The sequence below is a fragment of the Erpetoichthys calabaricus genome, chromosome 2, assembly GCF_900747795.2.
Source record: "Erpetoichthys calabaricus chromosome 2, fErpCal1.3, whole genome shotgun sequence".
Classification (NCBI taxonomy): Eukaryota; Metazoa; Chordata; class Cladistia; order Polypteriformes; family Polypteridae; genus Erpetoichthys; species Erpetoichthys calabaricus.
In genome coordinates this window covers 161918740-161941004 of record NC_041395.2, presented here as the reverse complement: position 1 = coordinate 161941004, position 22265 = coordinate 161918740, and the positions used below count along the sequence as shown (strand labels likewise).

The window sequence follows — 22265 nt, the reverse complement described above, 5'->3', positions numbered from 1 at the left end:
TTTGTATTGAGAACTTTATTCGGGAGAAGGAGCGATGACAGTATATGGCAGATGCAATGAATAGTTGACATGCTTGATTATAACCACAAGTGCAAAAGAAAAAAAAGCAAAGTGCAAAAATCTGTTCAGTGTTGGACGCTGGACATGGTTCAGCCACAAGTACACGGTAGTGTATGTGCATTGGATGATATACTGTATTTCATCATCTTCACAAAGAAACCTTTAATGATGTGCTTAGTAAATGGCACTATATAAAACTGGTTTTAGTACTGGAAGATTTGCTTGCAAACAACTGCCTTGTAAAAGTTGCCCAAAAAGTCTTTGCCAAGCTTTTTATACGTCAGTCAAAAGTTAAACGAAACAGCAACTTATTCTGTGATCACTTTGAAATAGCCTGTTTGCTACATCATTACTGCAGAACAATCCATTTCAATCACAAGCGCAGTTTGACTCCAGCAGGCATTGCGAAGTGCTGATGGTGTTTCATACCCAAGAAGCAATCCTAAAATTCACATTTGCCCGACTCTCTGCCCTAGAGTCCAGATCTTTCTCCTTCATAGATTTCCATTTCTTTGGACTTATTCAAATTTGCTCTTTATGAGGAAGAAAAAAAATTAGGACTGATAGCTGCTGGTAAATAATTGAATATGTGGTGGCTGCAGTTGTTGGATTCAGACTGGTAAAAGAAGGCCATACATTCACTTATTTCTCACTGGCACAAGGCGGTTGAAGCTGACAGAGAATGCAGTATATAGAAAAATGAGGACTTTAGCTAAGTATATCTAGTTCTCCTTTGAATATGATCACGGAATAGCATAAATAACCAACAAGTAAAAAAACTTCTGGCCATTTCTTGTGCTTCCTTTTGAGGTATTTATCTTGATTGAGTGGCGCTCGTTAGAAATGAGAGTTGTTATAGATGTCATTGAGCATTTCTGTTTATTACCATAAACCTTTTTAAACCCCATTTAAAAGGTAGGGGTTGGCTTTTCAATGATTGATACTTGAATATAATTATTTTACACTTGTGAATCTGTTTTTTTTTTTCCTGAGACTACAGTATTCTTAGAAAATAGGTGTCTGGCTAGTTGTTTCTTCTTTTAGCATTCTGTCATGGGAAAACATAATTTAACATTTGAGAATGGTTAAAAGTTTTGCATGTGTGTATTAGTGAATACGTTTATGCTAAAAAAAAAAAAAAAGAATGTTGCTAATTTTGCAGTTTTTAAGTTAAAACTGAAGTGTAATCCTAAGGCTCAATCCATGCTAGAGAGCCCCTGGAGGAACATGACCATGTTTGCCACAGAACCAAAGTAATAGACTGACAACAGCAGTTGCTATTATTACTGAATTGTGATTTTTTTTTTTGTTTGTTTTTTGGCTTTTATAGAACGTCTGCAGAGGAAAGTTCTCCATGAATGTATGTCACAATGATGATGACAGACCAGATTCCACTGGACCTGCCACCCTTGCTGAATGGGGAAGTGCCTCTGATGCCTCACATGGTTAATGGAGATGGGTCTCAACACGTGAGTCACAGTTAATTTGAATATGATGAGTATAACTGTACAGAATTCAAGCAGGGGTACCCCATGTACATGTCTGATGAGTATATGTGTTGGTGCACACCAAGTTACTAAAAATGTCAGCATTTGTTGATACACTGTTTTGAAACGAGACAAATCATGTCAGATCATTCTTATCATCCATAAGATTTGTTTAACAAAAAATTCTTGCTAGAGAAACAAAAAGGAAAGTTCAGGGTCCTAAAATGTCCTATTCAGAGCTGGACATTAGTCCTATTAAAAATCTGTAGACTCTCCAAAAGGGGGCTGTGGTCAGAAGTCCCACACAATCTGATTATACTTGGAACTCTTCCTCAAAGAAAAGAGTCAGGAAATTTTAAAATGCAGGTGTGCCAAGTTAAGCAAAATCTATTCTGATAGAATTATTCAAAGAACTATTAAATGGTCTGCACACTTGTGGAACTGAGGCTCTACAAGGTGTGTGTTTTGTTTTTGATACATTTATTTACTTTTTTTTTTTTTTTTTACTTGTTTCTAAATGTCTGAAATCATTTGTGTTAGATTCAAGTTCAGCATCAATTAAAGCTGAAATTTCAAGAGTCGTGCATATCCTTTTGATATCCACTTTATGTTTGTAGAAAAATATTTCTTTACGTTTCATTTACATTTATATAAGATAAAACAAGACTCACCCCTTCTTTCATGTAAATACTGACAGTGTGGTGTAGTGGTTAAGGCTTAGAACTTCCAACCCTAAGGCTGTGGATTCAGATCCTGCTACTGATGATGATGACAGTGTGTGACCAGCAGCAAGTCACTTCACCTGCCTGTGCACCAACTGGAAAAGCAAAAAAAATTTAACCAAGTGTACCCTAAATGTTGTATGTTGTCTTGGATAAGCACGTCAGCTAAATAATAATAATTCTGCTGTTATCAAAATTTAAGATTTCAGGGTCTTGGAGTGAAACAGATTTACACTTCATTTATTTAAAGAGAGTAAATTATAAGTGCAAAACCTATCACCTCATATACAGTACTTATTGTGAGTAAATTATAAGTACAAAATGTATTTGATAGGTGATTTGTGGCAGTTTTTGGTGTGGGCCATCATGTTTCCTGATGGTAATATTTTAAGCTTTACTTAAAGGAGCCTGAAGGCCATGCTAGAAATAACTGCCCTCTTTCTAACCCTTAATAGCCTTGTCTGTCCCAAGAACTAAAAAACTTTTATCAAATACATAAACTTTAACCAAAATATCACCTTTCAAATAAGGTGCTCAGACTCATGCAGTGTGAAGAAACTGGGAGTTGAACAGGAACACTCTTTGGTTGTAGTCTAAACCATATCAACTAAGCTACACTTCCTGAACGTCTGGGTGTTTTACTGTGTAGTTTCTACCAACTGGCATTAGTAAAATTAAAATAAGCATTTTTTCACACCTATGAATGGCAGAGTCCTGCGGTGGGCTGGCGCCCTGCCCGGGATTTGTTCCTGCCTTGCGCCCTGTGTTGGCTGGGATTGGCTCCAGCAGATCCCCGTGACCCTGTGTTAGGATATAGCAGGTTGGATAATGGATGGATGGATGAATGGTAGAGTAACCTTCAGTAAAGACAGTGGTCATTGTTTTAATTTTATTTATTTTATCTTGTCCAGTGGTTGTTCCAACAATTTTAGTTGAGATAATTGCAATCAAATCCAAATACAGTGGGTCACAGGTTGGGATGTGTACTCAAATTAAATGTTACATCTTTGCAATACTTCAAACACATTCCTTCTTCTTATACTCAACATTTTCTTCCCTGATTCTGTAGAGTCCTTCAGATGGTCCGACTTAGAAATAAAGGAAAGTTATTCTGTTGTTTAAGCTTCAGGCCTACCTGTGAAAATGTTAGTCATTAATTTAGTGTGTCTAAATCTAAACTCTGGCTCATATTCTTTGGACACATTGTCAGGTGCATCGACACATGGTTTCAAACATGGAAGAAATGACGAGGATGGCTCAGAATCGGACAATGTTTTGCTCTGTTGTACACAGGGTCGCTATGAGTTGGAACTGACTTGATGGCACCTAACAACAACAACAACAACAAATGTAGTAAACAAATACTACTCTTTACAAATTGAAGAATGTTTAGACCTAAAGAGTGAGCCTTTAAATAAATTGCACTCTCTTAACTACATCAAGTCCTAGCCGCATCAATAAACCCATCAGCAGTAAGGAACAGTTTAGTGCTGCTTCTTAAACATGGTCATTATATACACTGAAAATACAACCCTAATTCCAATGAAGTTGGGACGTTGTGTAAAACGTAAATAAAAACAGAATACAATGATTTGCAAATCCTTTTCAACCTATATTCAATTGAATACACTACGAACACAAGATATCGAATGTTCAAACTGATAAACTTTATTGTTGTTTTGCAAATCTTCACTCATTTTGAATTTGATGCCTGCAACACGTTCCAAAAAAACTGGGACAGTGGCAGCAAAAGACTGGGAAAGTTGAGGAATGTTTAAAAAACACTTCCACAGGTGAACAGGTTAATTGGAAACGGGTGTTTGTCATGATTGGGTATAAAAGGAGCATCCCCAAAAGGCTCAGTCGTTCACAAGCAAGGATGGGGCGAGGTTCACCACTTTGTGAACAACTGCGTGGGCAAATAGTCCAACAGTTTAAGAACAATGTTTCTCAACGTACAATTGCAAGGAATCTAGGGATTTCATCATCTACTGTCCATAATCTCATCAAAAGATTCAGAGAATCCGAAGAAATCTCTGCACGTAAGCGGCAAGGCCGAATACCAACACTGGATGCCCGTGACCTTCGATCCCTCAGGCGGCACTGCATTAAAAACCGACTTCATTCTGTAAAGGATATTACCACATGGGCTCAGAATACTTCAGAAAACCATTGTCAGTTAACACAGTTCGTCGCTACATCTACAATTGCAAGTTAAAACTCTACCATGCAAAGCAAAAGCCATATATCAACAACACCCAGAAACACCGCTGGCTTCTCTGGGCCCGAGCTCATCTGAGATGGACTGACGCAAAATAGGAAAGTGTGCTGTGATCTGACGAGTCCACATTTCAAATTGTTTTTTGAAATCATGGACGTCGTGTACTCCAGGCCAAAGAGGAAAAGGACCATCTGGATTGTTATCAGCGCAAAGTTCAAAAGCCAGCATCTGTGATGGTATGGGGGTGTTTTAGTGCCCATGGCATGGGTAACTTGCACATCTGTGAAGGCACCATTAATGCTGAAAGGTACATACAGGTTTTAGAGCAACATATGCTGCTGTCCAAGCAACGTCTTTTTCAGGGACGTCCCTGCTTATTTCAGCAGGACAATGCGAAGCCACATTCTGCATGTGTTACAACAGCGTGACTTCGTAGTAAAAGAGTGCGGGTACTAGACTGGCCTGCCTGCAGTCCAGACCTGTCTCCCATTGAAAATGTGTGGCGCATTATGAAGCACAAAATACGACAACGGAGACCCCGGACTGTTGAGCAACTGAAGTTGTACATCAAGCAAGAATGGGAAAGAATTCCACCTACACAGCTTCAACAATTAGTGTCCTCAGTTCCCAAACGCTTATTGAGTGTTGTTAAAAGGAAAGGTGATATAACACAGTGGTAATCATGCCCCTGTCCCAGCTTTTTTGGAACGTGTTGCAGGCATCAAATTCAAAACGAGTGAAGATTTGCAAAAAAACAAAGTTTATCAGTTTGAACATTCAATATCTTGTCTTTGTAGTGTATTCAATTGAATATAGGTTGAAAAGGATTTGCAAATCATTGTATTCTGTTTTTATTTACGTTTTACACAACGTCCCAACTTCATTGGAATTGGGGTTGTATATACTGTGCACCACCAAGGCTTTTTTTTTTTTTGAAATGTGAAATTATTAAGGCCATTTTGCTCACCACCCCTTGTTGTTCTTTTGGACAAGTAAATGTTAATGGCAAGGTTGTGAGAGTTAAGAATAATCTTACTTTAGTTAATGTGAATGCTGCATATTTTTAGCCATAGACATAGAGGTGCATTAGCCCCAGAATTGTATATCCAATGTCATATATGACCTATTGCTCTTTCTGAGTTTCTGTGAAGTACTCTGTAGGGGAAAGGTGCTTTATAAATAAAATTATTATTATTATTCAGTCTCCCAGGAGGACAACAACTGGATTTTAGAATAGCCAGATATTAAACCCTTCATTAAACTGAGATACCCAAGGTTTATATAGGCTGATGGTGTACTAATGAAACTTGAAAAAGCAACTCTCAACCTTTGAATGAAATACAGTGAATGTGGTGCAAAGAAGTCAGAGAACCTGAGCTCTGCATCCTATGAAAAGAGACAAACGACCATTATTGCTGACAGCTCAACTTTTTCAATGACTTCCAGATAAAACCAGCAATTATTTTAAATGGTTATTCCAATATATAATTAACCCAACCATTAAACCAAACACAATATTGAGAAGTATCCTGATTTACCCAGTGGTACTCTGGTTTCCATGTGCTTTCCAAGAGGAATGGAAGGAAAAGGGAATGCCCCAACAAAACCTCACAGAAACTGCATTAGTGAGAACTGCATAATCCACATAGATGGGAACAAGAGCTAACCACTGAAGAACAATGAGGCAGCAGCACAGACCAATGCTGGGAGCAAAATGTAATTTTAATTATTAATTATAATTGTAAAATACCTGTGGAAAGAAAGAACTCTCCTTGTAGAATACCTGTGGAAGGACAATAATTAGTTCAGAATTATTGTTCAATGTTTTATGAATAGGACCAGGGCCCAAACCAGTGCAATCTCATAATTCATAAAATCACCCTGTTAAATTGGATCAGTTAATCAATGTTTATTTAATGCAGTGCTCTTGACAGCATCCACTATTTTAAAGTACAGCCTTTACAAAGTAGTCAGTTGGGTTATGAAGTTACTGTTATGAGTGATTAAAATAGAAGGTGCTTTGCAAGAGTGTTGTGAACCTAACCAATGAAAAGATGCCAGTGTACTGTAACTGATTTTAAAATCTCTATGCTGAATCTTCAAATCCAAGTTGTCCAGAAATGTCTATCAAAGCATAGTTGTGTATGTATTTATTGAAGTGTTATTTTCATAACTTTTTAATTTTTTTTGTATTATTTGGCACCATATTGAAAATAGAGTACTTGAATGTTGCAGATTTCAAGTGTGAAATGTTTTTCATAGTACAGAGGTTAATCATTTTAGCCTTTAATCATTTTTATATATCATATTGTAAAACAGAGCTGAAACTGATTTTTTTGTTTTTGTTATGCGTTTCAGTAGATGCACCAAGTGGAAGTTTTAGCTTTCGTTCATCACATTAACTAACGCTAAGCAAATCTTTTGTTACTCTTGGATGGTTGGGAGACAAAGTCAAAGAGGCGAGATTGCGTTGGTTTGGACATGTGCAGAGGAGAGATGCTGGGTATATTGGGAGAAGGATGCTAAGGATAGAGCTGCTAGGGAAGAGGAAAAGAGAAAGGCCTAAGAGAAGGTTTATGGATGTGGTGAGAGAGGACATGCAGGTGATTGGTGTAACAGAGCAAGATGCAGAGGACAGAAAGATATGGAAGAAGATGATCCGCTGTGGCAACCCCTAACGGGAGCAGCCGAAAGAAGAAGAAGCAGATCTTTATTTACAATCACATGTTCATGTGCTCTTAATCTTACTTCTCCGTTTACCAGTTCATATGTAATGTTAACAATTGCTTAACATGTAAGAATTTCATAATACTTGAAAGCAATCTGTAATTATGTCTCATTTTGAAATGCACACTTTCACTGGCTGTGGTTAAAATGGACAAGAATCGAGCAGGTATTTCTTCGAGTTCCATGCCTTCATTTTGCCAGTTCTGTTGCCCATATGAAAGCTGTGCACATTGTATGAACACATTCATTTTCAAAAGTCTTGTAATATTTATGAGAAAACAAGGTACGGCCCAGTCACTCTTGGTGTTTGGTAATACAGTATATTCATAAAAGTATTTTGTTAGTGGAAATTGCAGCTAGATTTCAAGAGCTGTTGATAGTCTCTGTGATTGGGTTTACTGAAATAAGCATTTAGGGCATGAATGTTGTATTACACTTTAAGGATCATCCAAGTCACATCCACCATAAACTAAACCACCCACACATATCCAGTTATATGGTATCTGTTGTCAGAAATAAATATATTATTTATTTTTAATTTATTAGTCTGCACAACCTGCTTAGGCTTTCATTAATAAACTAATGGCCTTGACAGTGCTATGTATAGATAGATAGATACTTTATTCATTCCCTCGGGGAAATTCCGGTGTCCAGTATTTCAAGCACATCAGCAATAATTACTACAAATCATTGAAAAAGGCAAGGAGAAATAAATAAATACTTAAACGTACAACTGGTCATTTGTTACAGTGTCAGCAGGTAGAATGGTGACCAGGTCCTAAATCACTTGTGTTGACAACAGAGTTATAAAATATCACAGCAGTAGGAACAAATCATCTTCTAAAGTGTTCTGTTCTACAGCGCAGTGAGAGAATACCACTGCTGTGTTTACTTCTCTGACCTGCCAAAATGTTATGGAGAGGGTGACTACTATTGTCAAGGATGGCCTGTACCTTCTTCCCCATATACCTGTCTACCACAATTTCCAGTGAGTACACAGTTCTACCCAGCACCAAGCTCGCCTTCTTCACCATCTTGTCCAGCCTATTAGTGTTCTTATCTGTCATACTGTCTCCCCAACAAATGGCAGCAAAAAGATCATTCAATGTAAGTAGTGAAATGTCTGTGTTCTAAGTCTTCGAAGGAAAAAGAGACTGCTCTGCCCCTTCCTGTAGAGGACACCTGTGTTCACAGACCAGTCCAGTGTGTCATCAAGGTGGACACCTAGATATTAAGTCTGCACCAATTCAGTGTCCTCCCCTCTGATGTTAACAATCTGAAGGGGCAGTTTAGACCTGCTGAAATCTAGAGTCATCTACTAGGTCTTCATTGTGTTCAGAACCAGGCAGTTCTTATTGCTCCAGTCACTGAAAGCTCCAATCAGATCCCTGTATTCCCCTTACTGCCCATTCCTTATGCACGCTACAATAGCTGTATCATCAGAGTACTTCTGAATGTGGCAAAAGTCTGCTGTGTATTATGTGAACAGGAATGGGGTCAGAAAAGTCTCTTGTGGGGCCCCAGTGTTGCTCTCTACCATCCCAGTTTCCCAGTTTGACAACTTATTTCACACCATGATTTTATAGGCAGTCGGATTAGGACGGGGTCTAGTTTATAAAATACAGTACACACACAAAAAAAAGGATGACTGGTTGAGCAGTGACACATTGCTGCTGTCCATAGATAATTGTCAAGAGAAGGATAGTGAAATTCTGATTATTTTGTGAACTGTTCTGTTAATTTTCTATTCATTCTTTTTTTCAGTTTATTAAACTAGAAATTGTATCTTTTATATTGTATATCTTCCTTTTAGAGCTATGACACCAGCTTTTAATAGAGCTGGTTGTCTATAGTGTGACACAAGTTGGAAGGAGACAGCAGGGCCATGTGTATTCAGGAGAGGCAGGAGGATAACGTTCAGCTGACAGCTGATTTCTAACATCTGTATCTTTATTTTGGTGCGCAGACCATAAACATCCTGCCTTTTCCTAAGTTTCCAGATGTAGTTGTGCTTTGAGGGCAGTTTGTGAGGCGTCTAGGGTGAGATCTTACCTTCCACAAAATGCTGTAGGGAGAAGCTATTGACTCCCAGCTTCCCCAAAAGTGGTCTTAGAAATTAGATGGATGGATAATTGAGCCAGTAATGGCCTGAGTGTAATCAGCCTTAATGTTTCAGCTTGTAGGTTTTTTGGCTGTTTATTTAGAATTATAGGCAGAACTCATTTTTTCACTTCTTCAGAATTCATTTCCCATGTCTATTGTAGTTTTCGCCAACACTTTTGAAAAATCCTAGCATAGATGTCTTTAATTACCATAAACCACACCCATTTTCCATTTAAATGTTAATGACAGACTAGGCCCAATCTCTACCAAAAACACAAATTAAAATAATCAACCTGGCATTTTTTAAAGAGGACCCTAGTGTTCGAAATCCTGTTTCAAAGTGTGCCTGTGGCCACTGTGATTAGCATGAACTCAATTAGCATAAAACTGCTGCCAGTTTTTTCCAGCATCTCAAAGGAGAAGGTTATGTTTTTAAAATTCAGGCAGAAGCACCATAAATCACTGCTTTACTGGTCTCTCTGACTTGTGAAATGAAGGTTATGTTACTGCGCATACCTAACCTTTTTACATACACTTACTTGTCAAGTGGGATTTCCTTTTTTTTTTTTTGTCAGCCCATGTGTGGAAAGTATGCAACATCCTTTGATGCTGTAAACCAATCCCAAGCTCACCCTGTGCATTCACTGAGAGGCTGAATGCTGTGAAAAAAATCTCCACTTTTCCTTATTGCCTCTTCTTCCCTGTTCCCCACGTGGACTTTTTACCTGGCCTTACTTGTCAGCTGAGAGCTTCCGAAAATATGCCTCTGATTGAAAAATGTAATATGTCTAGGGCTTAAAATTTGGTGGTGCTGATGGAAGATGGGTGTTGACAGTTTGGCTGATTAAGGTTTTGGTGGCCCTGATTTGTGACAAGAATTATGCTTTATTTTTCTTTTCCTAAAAGATTATTTCTGCTCATAGTAATTGTATACTTTGTTCACGCAGGTGAAAATATTACATAAGACATTTACATTTATTTGTTTAGCAGATGGTTTTATCTAAAGTGACTTACAAAGTGTCATGAAGTCGAGAGTCCCAAAGGACAAAGATCCCAGAAATGCTTAAAATGCCCATTAGAGGGGGAAATACCATCAAAAACCCAGCTAATCACACAAAGGGCAGTGTCAAATCTTTATAAATCTATATATATAAAATTCTTTTCGTGTTTGAAACGGAAATTACGTATGACCACGTGATACGGAAATTACGTATGAAACGGAAATTACGTATGATCACGTGAGATGGAAATTATGTATGACCACAGAACATATTATAATACAGGAATTAATCACTTCGTTTGTGGACGCCATTTTTATATCGTCTTTACGAATTGTTATTATTTGTGTGAGAGTTATTTTACTGATATTGAAAAGAAGTAAACACAAACAAGGCGATCTATCTCATAGAAGTGCGCCCCACGTCGCCGTCTCCCAGCCCTCCTGTCTGGACTACAACGCTGAGCCGTCCGCCGCCACGCGCGTTCTGACAGAGAAGTTTTATTTATTCGTCCACGTGACTGTCGCGGAAACTGACACATTGTAACTTTTTTTAGTTGGCAGTACATGATAGTAGAAGAGATGAGGAAAACAGCTTTGCGTCTTTCTACTTTTTAACAGCGGCGAGCTGTAAACAATGTGCATGAGAACAAAGTGGACGCTGGAAGGCGCAGAATGTCGGGCTGCTCCGAGGGGTCGAGAGCTTCGCAGTTTTGGGCAGCGTCCTCTCTTCTCGCACTGTTTGTGACACTTCAAGTGCCCCGTCGGCCCCTGGGAGAGTGGAAATCTTTGCGAATGAGTGTAATCGGCGCCATCGAAGCAGGACTCTGTTTGTTAATTACACTGCACTACTACTTACTGTCCCTTAAGGCGAGTTCGGGTCACTAAAACCCCGCAACATTCGAGGTTCCTTTTGTGATGAATTATTTTAAGAAGTAAATCACAGGCACGTAGTGCAAGGTTGTCGGGCAGAAATTTGGACGATCACATAGAAAATGTAATTTCTATACCACAGCGGTCATGTAGCGCCTTTCACAAGGGATCTACTACCGAGAGTAATCCAAATACGTTTTAGCTGCTGTTAGTACTACTGACCTGTTGTGTTATAGCATCTTTAAAATGTAGTTTACCCCAAACCACTCCAGTAGTGCTCAATATATTTTTACTTCTTAAATGTTAATGTTTTACTGTTTAATAACTTATAGACTGCATTTTATTTTTTTCCCTTGCACTCAGTGAGCGAAGCCACTGGGTAATCAACTAGTAGATTTATATTTACAAATTTGCTCTGTAGCAAAACTAAGCTCCACAGAACACAAGAAGCCAAAAGTATTACCTAAAGATACAAAGACAATCCAAGTCAAACAGAGTCCCAATCACTACTCCAAAGTAGTTGAAATACAGAGTAGGGAGGTAAAAAAAAGAAATCCAGAACTTTGCAAAAAAATAATGAACAAGCAAAATGCACAGGAGAACTCACCACCACTACCACCATGAGAGCATACATTGAACTGCAAGGGACTGTGGGTTTCCCCACATTCATAGGGCAAAGGGTAGTCCTTTGACGGTGATGGGCTGGTGGCCCTGCCTCTTATGGAACCATCCATAAAACACACGGTATATAGGGCAAGATACATTGAAACTAAATGTGCAACAAATGTAATATAAAGGAATGCAAAATGAACAAAACAGACATGAAAACAACAATTGAACCCCAGCAGCTATCCTGTCTGATATATAACACAAAAGAGGTCAACAAAATCGAGAACACTTCAGTCTTGGGGACTGTTTGTGAACAAGTATTAAAGGACAAGAGTACAAAATTGATCAGCACAAGTGAACAGCTGATAAACACAATCATGGTACAGTTCCAAGATTTCATAAGCTAACAACTAATATCAATTAGAAAAAACAAGAGAGACTTCAAATGCTTCTTAAACACATTGAAAGCATCAGAATTTTGAATACAGGTGGACACATTGTTCCACCAGTCAGGAGCTACACTTGAAAAGAGTCTGGACTGAGATTTGATACCACACAGAGGTGGTAGCACCAGATGCCATTCAAGAGCAAACCTTAGTGGTCGAGAATAAGCCTAGGACCTCACAAGTGTCTTAATATATGTATATATATCTCTATATATTTAAAATCCAAACATCTGTCTGTCTTTCTGTCTGTCTGCTTTTCACGAGAGAACTACTTAACGGATTTAAATCAGGTTTTTTTCTATAATTTGCTTGAACATTTCGGTTGATTTTGCGACTTCTCTCATTGTGCTAAGTATCATATTTCGCTTGCGGTAACGATTTATTTGTGTGAATCTGAGAGAGGGGCTGTTTGGGGGCAGGGCCTTCTTCACTCACATGCTAGCCTCGGGGCGTACCTTACCTCCTCTTAGCAAGATAACGAGAGAGCTACGTAACGGATTTAGAGAGGGTTTTTTTCTACAATTTACTTAAACATTCCAGTTGACTTCTCTCATCGTGCTAAGAATCATAGTTCGCTTGCAGGAGCGATATATTCGCACTAATCCAAGATAGAGGCTGCGGGCTCAGGGGAGGGGGATGCATGATGTCAGGAGTAGGGAGCCGAGCAGGGTCCTCTTCACTGTCCTTTTTCACTAATATATATATATATATATATATATATATATATATATATATATATATATATATATATACACAGTATGAAAAGGATTTGAACTGAATATGTGCCACTTCAGAAAACCAATGTAGTGATCTGACAAGAGGAGTGACGTATGACTCCTTGGCTGGTTGAACACCAGCCTTGCCTCTACATTTTGAATCATCTGCTGTGACCTGGTGATACATGCCAGTATACCTGCCTGCAAAGAATTGCAGTAGTCCAGTTGTGACAAAACCAAAACCTGGATCAGGTGTTGTGCTGCATATGCTGTCAAACATACTCTGATCTTGTGGATATTTTATAGAGAGAATCTGCAAAGCCGAGAGACCGAAGGACAGATGGTCATTTCTCACCACCCAGAAAACATGTACTTTCAGGACCATATAGCCCTGTAGCTAAGATTAATAATAATCATAATAATAATAATAATTTAGGATATTCATACACATTTCCCACTCTCAATGTGCTATGCTTCAATGCTCCCTACCTAATTGGGATATGACCCCTAAGAGAGTCTCTTAAAACCTTTCAGTGTACCAAAATAAAAAAAACACCTTTTTGTTCATTATAGAAAGCACTATATAAAAAAATGTTTTTGTCAGCCAGTTGGGCTTAGTGGTTAGGATGTCAAAAACTGCCATCAGTAATAGGATGGGGCTCAGTTCATAGCCCTTTTCTCTTGCTGTTTGCCCTGGCCTCTCCTACCTATGTCTGTTGCTATGCAACTTTAATTAAATGGCTGTTTCATGATTGGAGGAGCAAGCTAAATAAAAAAATGGAAGCTCAGATTGTAATGTTGCTGTAGCATTCTGTCAGGTGTGTGCTGGCCTATCTCACCCAAAGCTCAGCCTCTCTGTGTGTCTGCTACTCTGGAGGAAATTCTGAGTCATGGGACGGCAGCTTAAAGTTCCAACCTTTAAAATGGATGTTCGCTAGTGTGCAGATCGGAACAAGCCAACTTAAGATATACCTTGAACAGGTAAAATGAAGTTGTTTAGGAGCATGTAATTGAAAACAACTATGGATAGGATAACCAGCTGGTCAAATACAGCAGGCATAGAAGTATAAGCATATGTATTAAAGAAGAAGACAATGGTAGAGTCAAAACAGTCAACAGTTTAGACACTAGAGTTATAAGAATAATCAAAGCAAAAGACAAATCCTACCAAAAAAAAGGTTACATTAAAAGATTCCAAAAAGTCTAGAACAAAAGCAGTAGGGGTGTTCAAGAATGTTGGAGGTCACATAGACATAAAGTTACAAAATGCTGCAAGAAAACCACTGTCCAGGTTCCAACGTTTTATCTCCCTGCTCATATGACTTCAGCTTATTTAGCGTAGCATATCAACAGACAAAGATAGGAAGGGCTAGGGGCGGAGCATCAATCTGTTCCTGACTCCAGTTACTTGCTGCATGACCCTTGACTGGATTTGCCTATACTCTAGTATAGAAAATGTAAACAGTCACCCAACCTCACTTGTGCAGGGCCATTTTAATGTCATCAGCAGACTGCATGTTGGAGAAAACAACAAGAATAACAGGAAAAATACCCTTACAGAAATATGGAGAGTGTTCAAATTTCGAAAATGGCAAGGTTGTGATCTCAAACCAGAACTTTACAACTGAAAGGGAAAAGTGCTCAGCATTGTGCATTTCTGTGCTGCCCCAAATAAAGTAAAATAGTTTTGAAGAATTATGTTAAAGCCCAATTTTTTTAATTCCTACCTGATTTTATCCATTACGAGCAAGGTACGTTTATTATGCAATTAGACAAACATTTGTTGTTTTGTTTTTTTTTTTTTTACCAAGAACATGAAAACAATTTGTATGTTTTAAAAAAAATTGTATTTTTATCTTGATTCCAACTTGCTTAAAACTGAAATCTCTTAAACAATGTCATAGAGGTGGAGCTTTTGGCCTACGGCACAGGCCATATAAATATGTCAAGCTTGAATGTTCTTGATGTGGCCATGTATGGTATCTCAGTTTTATTTGACGATCCCAAACCTGTGCATGTCTGCCTGATTGGCACTTTGTGAATAAAGGTGTGCCCGAGTGAGCATCCTCCTGTGGACACATGCTCAGTTCAGGATTGACTCTTGCCGAGAACTTTAGCTGTGATGGGCACTTACATGCCAGAACCCTAAAACTGGGTTGAGAATTACAGTAATGGATAGATTACAGGCATTTTTACAAAAATCTCAATTTTAAAATATAAAGGGCAGGGAGTTGCTGCTCAGATATTGTGATTCTGTAACACAACAATACCAAAAATGATGACCAGGCTCCATAATAAACAAAATCCAGACTAGGGCTGTGCTACATCTGGTCTTCAAGAGAAGAACACACCCCAGGCAGCCTAGCCTTAAACTGTAAAGACAGTCTTTTTGGCCTGCGAATGCCCAAAATGAGGCTCAGGCATTTAAAGTAAAAAAAAACTCAAAAATGTCCTTCATGGGAGAGTATGAATATGAAACTCTGGCTTAAAAGGAGGATTTATTGAAAAAAAAAATCAAGAAAGGAGGAACAATTGGTAAGGTAGAAAAAAAATGTTTGTCTTAAAAAAGTCAGCATAAAACGAACACAGGCAGTCTGAAATCCAGAGAGAAAATCTGGAAAACGGCAGCAAAAATCCACAATACCAGAAAAATCCAAATTGTACTATACTTATAATAATGAAGGACCTTCTACAACATTTAGTGACTCTCTGTTGGATCCAAGCCCTTATGCAAAAAAAAAAAATTGGATGAGGGCAGGCCTACAGTAATATGGACCCACCTCTTTTGGTTTCACCAACAGAACGTATATATATATATATATATATATATATATATATATATATATATATAAGTGAAAAGAGCAAAGAGACAAAAAAAGGTTTGGGGATCCACCCCGTATATTCACAGATTAAGAAACCAAGATGTCCACTGAGTACTCACAAAAGACTGAGTCCAAGACAGGACTGACTGACAAAGCAAAGTGTCTGGCTTTATAGCTGTAGTGGAGGAAGAGATGTGTCCAAAGGGATATTGGCTGAAGTGAGGTTAGGAGCATGGTGGAGTCAGGAAATGGAGGTAGAGTCTATTTGAGTGTTGGATTTATGATTAGGTAGACTTTCCTTCTGATGATCTGCAGAGAAGGGAGAAAAGATGGTAGTGCAATCTGTCAACCCCTGATACAGCATACCACATTTAGTCAAGCCCATTGACTGCCTCCCATGCGCTTGTGTGTGAATATATATATATTATAAAAAAAATCCTGGGAGAGAAAGACTAGGGAGACGAGACGTGATCTTCACGTGAAGATCACAGAAGACACTTAAAAGACCCGTGAGACAGAAGAGATTGGCCACAAAGCGTCTCGCGGGGACCTTAAACATGATACTTTGTGCCAAGAGATTGACCCAGGACCGTCTCGCGGGGAAGTAGAACATAAGATTCTTGCAAGACACACCCTACTTACAAACAATATCAAATAAGACCACGGGCAGCAAAACACTCGGTCGTGTCAAAGCTTTGAGCACACACAGATCCAGGGCTGTCAGCGCATATAAATCATATAAGGACAATACGTTATAGATAAAACTTCGATGACTAAGTGAAGAAGAAATAGCAGCGTGGAGAAAAGAGACTGAAATGCGTTGGAGAGAAAAAAATGCAAAAAAGAAAAAGAATAATCGAGGTGCAAATTCAGTAAATAAGGAAAGTAATAATCAGCCCGGAACAAGGGGAATTGGAAAAAAAAAGCATGTCCAATCGGGCTCAGAATTAAAACACAAAGAGTAAAAGACAAAGTAGAACTTCATAAAGACGTTCAAAAACGTTGGCGCTATACACATGAAGAGCAGGTTAGAGATTATGAAAGCAGTGGAATTCAAAAGGGTCAAAAAAATGATGGTGCGATACACATGCAGAGAAAGGTAAAGAATATGAAAGCAGGAAAATTCGATAGTATTGTAGCGTCCCAGGCAGGTTGAAGCCTTTTTTTTTTGAGTTACTATTAGGTTCGATTGAGGGAGGGCGGAAGACTGACAGCGGGTATTGATTGATGCGATAAGGGTGGGGGGCCGGGACGGGAAGAGGGGTTGGAGAGGGTGCTGGAAGGTTGTGTTTGGGGTTACGAAGTCGGCGTTCTTTTTCCTGACTGTTCAAGTAAAACTTTTGTGAGACTTTACTAGGTCTGTCTGTTTTTTTTTTTTTTTTTTAATTCTTCTCTTTTCGAGCCGGACGTGGAGGTCGCTACAGAATCAAAAAAATATAGTAAAGATCGCATTAGCACAAACAAAAGGAAATTACTACTCGAAAAAAGGGAAAATAATCATCACGGACCAGGTATAAGTGAAAAAATAGCAGGACAAAGCGAGGTCAAAAATAAAAGACAAAGTATAAAACAAAGTAAAACGCCATAAAGAGGTTAAAAAACAAGGGGGCCAAACACATGCAGAGCAGGTTATAGATAATGAAAACAGTGGAATTCAAAAGACTCAGAAAATACGTAGGAGCGAAACACATGCAGAGAGCAAGATACAGAATATGAATGCAGAAAAAAATGAAAGTGTCAAAACAAAGAAAGTAAACATCACATTAGCGCAAACAAAGAGAAATTATTACTCCGAGAAATAACAAAAAGGCGAATAGAGATCGAATATATGGACATAGGTGATATGTCTGAAGTATGTAAATATTGTAAGGCTTTGAAGTTTAAGTTAGAGAATTTCAAAAACAGGGTTTACCTCACATGCATTTATTGGTTACTTTGCAAAAAAATTATTAACTGCTGATGATGTCGATCGTTTTGTCTGTGCTAAAATTCCAAACAGAGAAACCTATCCTGAATTATGGTACAAAGTCATTAAACACGTCTCACTGACCTCATTTAAAAGATTCAGCATGTTGGGACTGTAAAGATTCTCAAATATTGTTTTTAAAGAAGTTCTGAAATAAAAGTGAAACTAATGAAATAGCAACAATTCAAAGAAAAAAAAATCTTAAAGTGTGTATCTGGAAAACCAAACACGGGGGTTAGCGAGCGAAGCCCCCTAGTATATATACAGTATATATAAAACTACTGCATGAATGTAAAGATGATGCCTATAGGACTTTGCCAGAGTGAGAGAGTGCTAACGCGAACAACTTCTTCCATCTTGCGTACAGCACTGAGGCACACGTGGCATGGGACGCATAGGCGCACCCTAGTGGAGTGATAAAGCCCTGCCTCTTTCAGAGGTGGAGGTATTTATTCAGACCAGCAATCAGAAGAAGGTCAACATCTGAACCCGAGACTTTTCACATGACAAAGCTTGGGACGAGCAATGCTTGGCAGCAAAGCTTTTGTTCTGAATGTGCTTGACTTTTTTATTTTTGCTGATATGTTTTGTTCATTAAAAGAGAATCACTAGGCTGGTGCCTCAACCTTTATTTTGGCATCCATCCCATCTTTATTTCACCACATAAGTAAAGATCACAAATATTCCAAACTAATTCTTGAATACTGAACAAATGGTTTGTATTTTAATCCATTTTGAATAAACTTTGAATGTACAAAAATTTGCAATGTAAACATTTCTAAAGCATCAATGCAAACTTTGAAATTAAACATATTTGAGCATTCTTGGAATGAAAAGCAAACAATTTTAGAGACTGTGTTTCCATCAGAGACGTTTAGTTCGTAGGCAGTAAGGAGAAAATCCAAAGAGTAGGTTTGAATTTTGTACTGCACCATTCCTCCTCCTCTGGATCATGTGTTTATGTTTTCCTTTTATGTTCCATCTGTTGTGTTAATAAGGCTTTTAGTTTTATTACATAACTAGCTACGTTACCTGTCAAGCACAAGTAATGGAATAAATTTAAAAATGTCTTGCCCTACATGTACCTTCAGGTCCTTTCTTCTCTTGACTGGTGCATCCTCTGTTGAGTGCATTCCCATAAAGCCTGTATTTCCTCTAGGGGGCGATAGCTCCCTGGTTGGAATAAGTTCTTTTGCAATTGCAGCGTCTTAAGTAACCCGAAACTATATAGATATAATATTAAAAGGCGATACCTCCTCCATAGTGATACGGAGGTAAGAAATCACATAAGAGAAAATATGAAAGCTTTCTTTAATGATGATTTATGTGACATTACAGATGAGGAAGCCATAGCAAGACTTTTATCAAGGTGGGATCTCGATGTATACAGTCTGCCATTTTTGTCGCTGCAATGGAAGGATTTTCAGGGCGGATGACGATATCACCCATCCGTCCGTCGGCTTCAAGGTGTTTGACTGCTGTCCAAGTCTTTTATACTGTTTTCTCCACGTGCAGGCCCCCACTTAGGTAAATCATGCAATTCCAAACAAGGCAAGGAGAGGATTCAATTTCATCTCTAACATACAGAAATAGTACAATGCCCATTTTCGTAGTTGCCCCTTTCTCTCTTCAAATGTTTGCCTAGCAGTTCTAAATGCTGAGAGCCCCTTTGTTTATTAATCTGGCCTGTACATGTGAGTGGATTTATAAAATAATTTTTGTACAGAGCACAGTGACATTAAACTTATATTCTGATTACAGCCTGACTCTCAGATTTGGTCATTTTGATGCACCCTGCTCACCTCCCATCCACTATTATACTTCACACGTTCGAAGGCGACTCTCATCATGCCTCCTACTCCTATACTCCTACTTGTGTCTCACACTCACACTTACTCTTTTGATAGCATTACAAAAGCCAATCTGACCAATCATAAAAAAAATAGCAAAACTAACTAATCAGATTGCTCTGAGAGAGTTTACATACAGACCTTAGCATTTTATTATATAGTAGATAACAGTCAGTCATGTCAGTCATTCTCCAACCCGCTATATCCTAACACAGGGTCACAGGGGTTTGCTGGAGCTAATCCCAGCCAACATAGGGCGCAAGGCAGGAACAAATCCCTGGGCAGGGTGCCAGCCCACCGCAGGATACACACACACCCACGCACCAAGCACACACTAGGGTCAATTTAGGATTGCCAATGCACCTATTTGCATGTGTTTGGACTGTGGGAGGAAACCGGAGCACCGGGAGGAAACCCATGCAGACATGGGGAGAACAAGCAAACTCCATGCAGGGAGGACCCGGGAAGCGAACCCATGTCTCCCAACTGCGAGGCAGCAGTGCTACCACTGTGCCAACAATAATGATAAAATTATTAATGTTATTAATAATAGTATTATTATTGTTGATGATAATAATAAGAATTTTATGCTTCTGCCAAAATTTTTATTCAAGGTTACTTACAAGATACCTTTGTTTTTCAGTTCCTGCACCATCTGGTTAATGGACACACAATAATCTAAGAACTGAACTAGCATCCTTAAGACCAATTCTTACTTTTTACATATGCAGATCTGCCTTCCTTAGTGGAGACAAAATAATGCCATTCTGATGTGAATCTGCATGACTACTCTCATTTGGGGAGCCAATTGTTGCATCTGCATGGACATCTGCTTATTGATTGTGCTGCAAATGGCACACACACAGACAAAATGTCACATACCTCTAAAAAGAACGTGATTGTTTAAACAGTGCAGAAACCGCACACTCAAGCACCGTGGGAAAGCACATCCTTTTACATAAGTGTAGGTGTGCTTCACTTTACTGTTTCGCTGAAAGTTCTGACAGTGCTACATACTTGTGCATGAAATGTGCCTGCATACTTGTGCTTAGTTGCCCTTTCATACTGTCTGTTTGAATCTATATGGACCCTGACATTTGGAGGTACAGCACTAACAGCTCTCAATTTGAAGTCATCTGGACGAATGGCAAAAGGTTATTCTTACTGCGAGTGGATAACTGTATGGGGAAAGCATAAACTGGCTTTTAGCATTTGAAATCCAGTGTTACGACTTCTATGCCATACTGCCCCTGTGCATTTGCCAGTCATGGTACACAGGAAGTGCTTGACTGAGGCATCCTCAAAATTCACCAAAAGGGTGGTCCCATGCTGCAGCATCTGCTCCGCACCTATGCTTTTCAAGTGGAGTCTCTTCTCTTGTCTGTTGTTTTGTCAAAAAGCAGAAAAGCCATAGTTGTCTTGTGTGAGAGCTGTGTGTCAGGGATTTTGTCTTGTGACTTAATAGGCACGCCTATTATAGTGGTTCAGGAATTTAATGGTAAAGTAGAAAGTAAGAAAGGAGAATAAGCAACTTTTTTTTTTAATATTTCTTCAAATATTTAGAGCCACCTGGGGTCTACATTTGGATAGGAAACACAGGGTGGGTGTGCTCCGTAGTGTTCCTCTACATATGTGCTGGCTTTTGTGTGTGTGTTTTCAATGAGTCAGCATGTTTTTGTCTTCTCTATGATCTTCTGCATTGCTAGGAGAGATGCTTCATCAGCAACAACTTCCTTTTCTTGTCTGCACATTGAGATGCTTCACCTCCCTCCCTCCCTTAAACTCCTCTTCTTAATCCCTCATTTTTGTGCTGTCATCTGTGGGTTTCATGTCTTTGCTTTTTAACCATTGTGGAGATGTCTGTGCTTTACAGTGGTGACTCTGAAATCGTCCAGAAATGTTGAATATGGCAATTTGGCCTCTTCATGAACTTTACATGCCTGCTGTCCATTTTCACACAAAGGTTAGGATGTGAATCATTCTCTGCTCTGTTACTCAAGTGACAGCTCATTACAGCATGAAAGACATATGTTTTGTTTCTTTAGTAAAGAGGGTGGACATTGGTTGCAGCTGATGTTTAGAAAAGGAAAAAAAAAAACGTTAATCTTTATTTGCTGAGATAAACTTATAAGCTGAAACTGAGGAAATGTGCACTCTCTTACTGCAAATCATATTAAACAAATGGAAAGGGAGTGGTGATTAAATGTGTGCACACTTTTGTGGAACCCTTTTGCAGTGCACTCCTGACAGTCTTATGTGCATTGATGATCCCAAAGCACTACATTAACTTTGGATAATTGCTGTACAAGAAAGTGTTCAACTGATCATTTGCTGAACCCACCACACGACGAACCACCACAGGATCCCAAATTAGGACCCGAGTGCAGTCGTGCAGTGGGCGACACCTAAGCACTACACTAGTTCAAATGCAATGGAGCAGTGAGGTGTGGCTGGGGTGCCAATCTTTTCACCTACCTCCGAATTTTCCCTGCCAGTTGGAGTACCTGCTTGCAGGGCTGGATTCAGGTTAATGTCATACCCAGGGCGGAACAATTGAAGGTTAAGGGCCTTGTTCAAGGGCCTTCAGAATTATTAAACAAATATATTCTTAAGTGATTAAAGAAATCCAGAGATAAGCATTCATTTGGAAAAGGAGAACAAAGGGA

General features: G+C 38.9%; 1 protein-coding gene across 2 annotated transcripts in view; it reads left to right on the top strand.

Moving 5' to 3' along the window:
- Window positions 1-22265, top strand: part of fndc3ba (fibronectin type III domain containing 3Ba) — a 532014-nt gene that overhangs the window by 154436 nt on the left and 355313 nt on the right. For both annotated transcript variants that reach the window (XM_028794708.2, XM_051923036.1), the window contains exon 2: window positions 1391-1529. In XM_028794708.2, coding sequence (XP_028650541.2) covers window positions 1419-1529 — 111 coding nt within the window. In that variant the 5' untranslated portion in view covers window positions 1391-1418. The remainder of the gene's footprint in view (window positions 1-1390; window positions 1530-22265) is intronic.